General features: G+C 39.0%; 1 protein-coding gene across 1 annotated transcript in view; it reads right to left on the bottom strand.

Annotated features, from left to right (window-relative positions):
• Positions 1 to 2565: 2565 nt before the first annotated feature.
• Positions 2566 to 7375, bottom strand: part of LOC145396034 (sulfotransferase 1C4-like) — a 29802-nt gene continuing 24992 nt past the window's right edge. The window contains exon 9 of the mRNA XM_080269498.1: positions 2566 to 2687. Within this exon, the coding sequence (XP_080125624.1) occupies positions 2566 to 2687 (122 nt within the window). The remainder of the gene's footprint in view (positions 2688 to 7375) is intronic.

Here is a 7375-nt window from a genome sequence, read left to right as displayed (position 1 = left end):
TAAAAAAAGACCCGAAGCCAAAAAAGGACCCAAAGCCAAAAATGGACCCAAAGCCTAAGAAGAAAAAAAAAAAAGACCCCGAGTCAAAAAATATACCCGGGTCCGAAACAAGAGACCTGGGTCGGAAAGAAATACGGAGACCGGGGGCAGAGAAAAAGAGACAAGATTTAAAAAAAAAAAAAAAACGGGTCAGGAAAAGCAGAGAGACGGGTCAGAAAACAAGAAGAGACCCGGGTCAGGAAAAAATGGAGAGGCCCGGGTTACAAGAAAGATCCTGGTCAGATGAGGAGACCCGGGTCAGAAAAAAGACGACACCCGGGTAATAAAAAAATGGCCCGTGTCAGAAAAAAGAGAAGACCAGGGTCAGAAAAAAGACCCGGATTTAAAAAAAAAAAAAAAGACCCTGGTCAGAAAAGAGATAGGACACCCTGGTCCGAAAAAAAGAAGAGACCCGGGTCTGAAAAAAAAAAAAACCGAGCCCGAAAAAAAGAAGGGACCCTGGTCTGAAGAAAAGGAGGGACCCGGATCTGAAAAAAAAAAAAGAGACCCATTTCTGAAAAAAAAACAGAGACCCATTTCTGAAAAAAAGAAGATATCCGTTTCTGAGAAAGACCCGGGACTGAAAAAAGCAGAGACCCGGGTCTGAAAAGAATAAAGTGACCCTGGTCTGAGAAGAGTAAAGAGACCCGGGTTTGAAAACAATAAAGGGCCGGGTCTGAAAACAATAGAGACCCAGATCTGAAAACAATAGAGATCAGGGTCCGAGAAAAGAAGAGACCGGGGTCAAAAAAAAAAAAAAAAAGACACCCGGGTCAGAAAAAATAGGACGCCCGGGTCTGTAAAATATAAGAGACCCGGGTCATGAAAGAAGAGACCCGGATCTGAAAACAATAGAGACCCGGGTCTGAAAAGAATAAACAGACCCGGGTCTGAAAAATAAAAAGAAACATGTCTATAATTATATCAATTTTTTTTTTCATTCCCGTCTCTGTCCTGCGTTCGTTATCTTTTTTTTTTTTTTTTTTTTAATGTCCCGTGTTTCTTTCTCACTGATTTTTGTCTTACTGTTTCTTTCTTTCCCAGTTTGTTTCTTTTGCCACATTTCTTCTCTCTTCCTTTTTTTTCTTTCTATTTTATACGTGTATTACAGCATCACATACAACAAGACGTGAAGTAAGATTAACATTTTCTGTAGTAATTTGCACCAATATTACCATCATACCACCTTCACCACCATCACCATCATTACCACCTTCACCACCATCACCATCATTACCACCTTCACCATCATCACCATCATTACCACCTTCACCACCATCACCATCATTACCACCTTCACCACCATCACCATCATTACCACCTTCACCACCATCACCATCATTACCACCTTCACCACCATCACCATCATTACCACCTTCACCACCATCACCATCATTACCACCTTCACCACCATCACCATCATTACCACCTTCACCACCATCACCATCATTACCACCTTCACCACCATCACCATCATTACCACCTTCACCACCATCACCATCATTACCAACTTCACTTTCATTATCATCATCATCATCATCATCATATATTTTTTTTAATTACCTTTAATTGTATCCAGACTAACATACATGGCCATCACCATCATCACCACCACCATCAAAATCACACAACATTCACCACCATCACTACCACTACCATTTGCTGCATGAGATCAAACCCACAACTACATTTCAGTTCAGCAACACAAGCTACAAGAGAGGTAGAAGGGTAGATGAAGTAACACAGAGTTGCCTGGTACTACTACAGGTGTACAGTTAACACCTTTACCTTTTACAACTCATTTTCTTTCTTCCGTCTTCTCTTTACTCTTTTTTCTCGTCTTATTTCATTGCTTTCTTCTTTTCCACTATTATTCCTCAAATTTACTTTTGCTTACACCTTCTTCGTTTCATCTTCGTCCCTTCTTTTTTTCTCCTTTCATTTTCCATTCTGTTTCAGTTGTTTCTCTCTTGCTTCTTTTTTTCTTTCGTTTTTCACTACCATAGAGCAGGAAAGCAACAGGAGAGGTAGGAGCCAAGATGAAGCAAGGAGGAGCGGCCTGAGATTCTAACAAAGGTGTCTCGAGTTCCACCCTGCCAGAGTCTTAGTTCTATTTTAGTTTTTTGTCATTTTGTTTTTCTTTATTTTCCTTTTTCTCTTTTTATATCCTTGTTTTGTTCAGTGTTCTTCTTTTGTGTTTTTCCTTCTGTTTTCCTCATTGTTAATCATGTTTAATCCTTTCTTCTTTCTTCTTTTGATCTCTTCTCTTTTTTCTTTGGCCTATCTATATCCCAACTTTTGTGAGTTTCTTTTAGTTTTCATGGATTTTCAGTCCTGTATTTTTCCATTTTCTATCGATTTGTACTTTCTTGCGTTCTACGTTTTTTCCTTGTTTTCCTTTTCTTCCTTCTTTCTCCCTTATATTACAGCATCACAGCTTACGAGAGAAACAGGAAGGGAGATGAAACAGGGTTTTTTTCAATAACAGTAGACCGTCGTACACCACCACCACCACCATCATCAGTATTATCCAGAGTCATCTCTGTTCTCATCAAACCACACTTCCCGACCCCCACCATCATCACAACTACTACCAGTATCATCAGAGTCATCATCATCACCATCATCACTGCCAGCACTCTCCTGACCTACGTAGATTTCAACGCTATATGTCAGCATCACAAGCTACAGGAGAGGCAGGAGGCGAGATGAAACAGTGGCCTGGGGACTCTACTACAGGTGTACTGAGGTCAAACCTAAGAATATCCTCTGCTCTCCTTTTTCTCTCTCTCTTCTCTCATCTCTTTCTGTCCATTTCTTTCAAATGTTCCGTCATGGCTTTTCTTTATCTTTTATCTTTCTCCTTGTCGTTGCTTCAACCCCTATTCTTTTTTTCAGTTTTTCCTGCCATGTCATTCATTGGATTTCGTTTTCTTTTTAATCCATTTCTTTCCCTACCCTTCCATTTTCATCTCTCTCTCTCTCTCTCTCTCTCTCTCTCTCCACTATATATCAGCATCAAGAGCTACAATAGAGGTGAAAAGAGAGAAAGGTGTATCGGCCTGGGACTCCTCTACAGGTGTACCAAGTTAACACCTGTACTGTTTATACTTCGTTTTCATTTCTATCGCCTATTCACACTTTCATTCATTTTTTTTTCATATTTTGTTTCATTCTTCTTTTCTTCTCTTTATATTTTTCTAAACATTCTTTTCATCTGGTTATTTTCTTCAACCTCGTTTAATTCTAAGTAATTTTATTTATATCTCTGTATCAGTCCTGCTATTTCCCTGTTTCTTATATTTATTTTTTCTTTTTTCCTTCTTTCTTATTCTACTTTTTACTTATTTAGCCTTTTCACATATCCTTCTTTTCTTCTATACTATCCGTCCTTCCATTCTTCAATATATTACAGCAATAAAGCTACAGGAGAGTTGGAGCCGGGGTGAGGTAAGGAGGAGCGACCTGAGAATCCATCAAAAGTGTCTCAAGGTCGATCCTTCCCTGAACTGTTGATCTCTCTCTCTCTCTCTCTCTCTTTCCTGCATATCCTTGTTTTAATGTTCTTCCTTCTTGCTTTTTTCTTTCTATCTACTGCCAGACGCCTTAATCCCGTAACGGGTGGCCACAAACAAATCGCCTCCATCCATCCATTCTTCTTTTCCTTTTTTCTTCCCCGATTTTTATATACCCCTTTCTGTTAACTTTTATTTCTGGTTTTCTTTGTATTAATTCGGTCACTTATCATTACATTATACTTGTAAGTCTTGAAGTTGTGTGTTTTTTCTCCCTTTTTATTCTCTCTCTTTCTTCCTTCTTTTCGTCTCCTGTTTTAAAGCATCCTAAGTTACTTGGGTGGAAGGAAGCGGGATGAAGTAGGGAATTTTCATTTCAGACCTGCGAAGTTTCATTCAAATCCATCAAATAACCTAGCAGGAGTTAAAGCGCGCCCGCACACACACACACACACACACACACACACACACACACACACACACACACACACACACACACACACACACACACAACTGATGAATCTTGCGGAACAGTATACGGCACAGTATCAAAAAAGATACCAGCCTACTTTGCAGAATTGATAATAATAATTATAATTGAATTAATAATAATAATAATAATAATAAGATAATGATGAAGAGGAAGAAGAATGGTAATAATAATAATAATAATAATAATAATAATAATAATGATAATAATAATGACACCACCGCTACTACTACTAGTACTATACTACTACTAATACTGTTACTACTACTACTACTACTACTATTACTACTACTACTACTTCTACTACTACTACTACTACTACTACTACTAATAATAATGACACCACTACTACTACCACTAGTACAGTACTACTACTACTACTACTACTAATTATAATAATAATAATAATAATAATAATAATAATAATAATAATAATAAATAATAATAATAATAATAAATAATAATAATAAATAATAATAATAATAATAATAATAATAATAATAATAATAACAACAGACTGGTCAAAGAGCTGACGTTCGGACCATCCTCAGCAATCAAAAGCATACTTCCTATCAAGGACAATATCACCTTGAGAAACACACGGCACGGTTCATGATTGTAATATTGTTGCCACTATTTTGTTGCATCATCTCCCATCGGAGTGTTTGGAAAGGGCAAAAAAATAAATAAATAAATAAATAAAATCAAAATATAATTAGTGAAATAGTCAACTTCAGTGCGTCAGGCAAAATCCTACAGACACACCATTTCCCTCTGTCCTGACGCGGTGTGACAATCTCCCTTCCCTACTCCACGACCAATACAATGCCCAGCTCACACACTCGGCCCAATCTGTCTTCAATGTAATTGCATCTTACATGGCGTAATATATTTATCAATCTCATACACCTCATTCATGCAACAAAAACAAGTCCTTTACCACAGCTACATAACACTAGATATATGCGGCAGAAGTGGCCATATTTCTACAGTTGATCGTGAGGCAGGAACAAAACAACTCTTAGACACAACCAAACCAACAACACACATCACTACATAATCCCCTAGGTAGTATGCTTGTATTCGCTGGTGCCTCATGGGCCTAATTCAGCGAATCATAGGGCCGGAAATCAGTCCGTCTCATATTTTAAAATTTTTAAATCAGTCAAGATGGATTCCTTGTGTGGGAGATGCCTTTCACCTGCGGCCGACGACTAAGGTAAGGTTGGATATTGGTCTGGGTTAGGTTCGAATTAGACGGATCTAGGTTAGGTTTAGTTGTTTGTTGCTTGTTTAATGCCTAAAATGGCTTGTAATTCACTAGTTTTGGTATATTTTTACCGTTAAGAAAACATGCTAGCTTGGAAATCCAAGGTTTTCCTTTTTATATTGTATGTGAGTTATGTGGTTTCTGGCTTTACTTGCGTTGAAATAGCTCTCGTCTCATGGTTATTTTAATGTTTTGACCGACTGCCACTTTGAACACCGTCCACTAGTTTCTAGGGTGGGGTCCGCTGGTCTAAAACTCGGAAACTAGTGATTTGCGATAAGTTGCAATGGCCAAATACATTCGAAATACATAATAACTAATTATTAAAAGATTTCATCTTAAGAGTCCGGTGTCATGGCTGTGTGTAATTTTTTCTTAGCAACAAGCCTACCTAAGCAATCAGTTATCACAACGAAGTCCACACCACCTACACTACACCACACCACCAATCCCACTCATGTTAGGGCACACCACTTCAACGTCACGCCACCACTTCAACCACACCAGCCAGGATACCAACGCACCAGTTCACACCAGCCACACACCACCATAACAAACACACACCAGCCAGAACCACGCAAGCACACCAACACATCAGCCCCACTCACTTAAGATATGACTTTGCTCTGGTTTACGGTGTGAAGCAGCATAACATTTCAGCATCGCACAGCATCCGCCATAATTATTATCTAGGGAACACCACAGCAACGCCACACCACCACATCTATTTCACTGAACCAACGCAGGACACCATCATCACATCATACAACTAATATTAATATATTAGCATTACATCAACGCATCAACACAGCCATCTCGCATCACCTGTACACTATAACAGTAACAAGCCATCCACCTAAGATAACAGCGACATCACACCTCCATGCCAATATTACTACTTGAACATCACACAAGCATGTACACGATTACACCACATGAACATCACTACACTACATCACCCTTATGCACACCACATTATTGCACTGCCATCATATCACATCACATCAACCTTACACGAGATAAACATCACTACACTACATCACCCCTATCCACATCACATTATTGCACTGCCATCATATCACACCACATCAACCTTACACGAGATAAACATCACTACACTACATCACCCCTATCCACATCACATTATTGCACTGCCATCGTATCACACCACATCAACCTTACATCACATTAACATCACCATACCGCCCCTACCCCCCTGAGGCAGTGGGCGAGATCAGGTGTGTAGCGGTGATCAACATTCACACGTACACCCAGAGGGCCTGAATGCCGCCGGCCAGTCTGAGGATCCATCGTGTAATTCCATCAAAGGCGCAGCACAGTTACCAGGAGGCAACTTTCCTTTTATGTTGACGGATTTAATAGAGACTTTTCACCCTACCTATGAATCTGATGCGACTAGATATACATATTCGGTGCTGTGTGGAGTTTCGGATGGATAAAACAATAAGATCTGAAATTGCTTCCTTTATTTCAGTGTGGTCAACAGAGTCTCTTGATTCTGGCACATTTTCGAGACGATGATAAGGAGGAATCAGCCAGAAAGCTATTTGGAAAAAAAAAAGACAAAAATCTCGGCTACATACTAACCCTAAATGTCATTATTATCCTTTTCAGTTAACTAAATCTGGTGCAATCATTGCTGTGTGGGGTCAGATTTGATGCAACTGAATATAACCCGTTGCTGTGTGGGGTTAAATTTGGTGCAACTGAATATAACCCATTGCTGTGTGGGGTTCCTGACTGATAAAAAGATAAGTTTCGAGTTTGTTTCATTTTTGTTCATTAGCTGGGCAAGATTTCTCTGCTATCTGACACATTTTCTAAATATTTTGAAGGAACATGCGACAATAATGACAATTTAGGCAAAGGCTTCAGCTAAATATCTGCACATATAATAACTACAAGTGTCTATGGGGAGCAAAATCATGCTAAAAATAACGCAAGCGAAGATATGCAGTGAATAGACAAGTATTTGTTATATAATAAATTCGGTGTATCTATTCATAAATACTTGTTGCCATGTGAAGCCCTTGAGCGTGA

This window comes from Coenobita brevimanus, chromosome 34, assembly GCF_032717465.1.
Source record: "Coenobita brevimanus isolate Jiangsu-jjx chromosome 34, ASM3271746v2, whole genome shotgun sequence".
NCBI lineage: Eukaryota > Metazoa > Arthropoda > Malacostraca > Decapoda > Coenobitidae > Coenobita > Coenobita brevimanus.
This window is presented reverse-complemented; position numbering and strand designations above follow the sequence as displayed.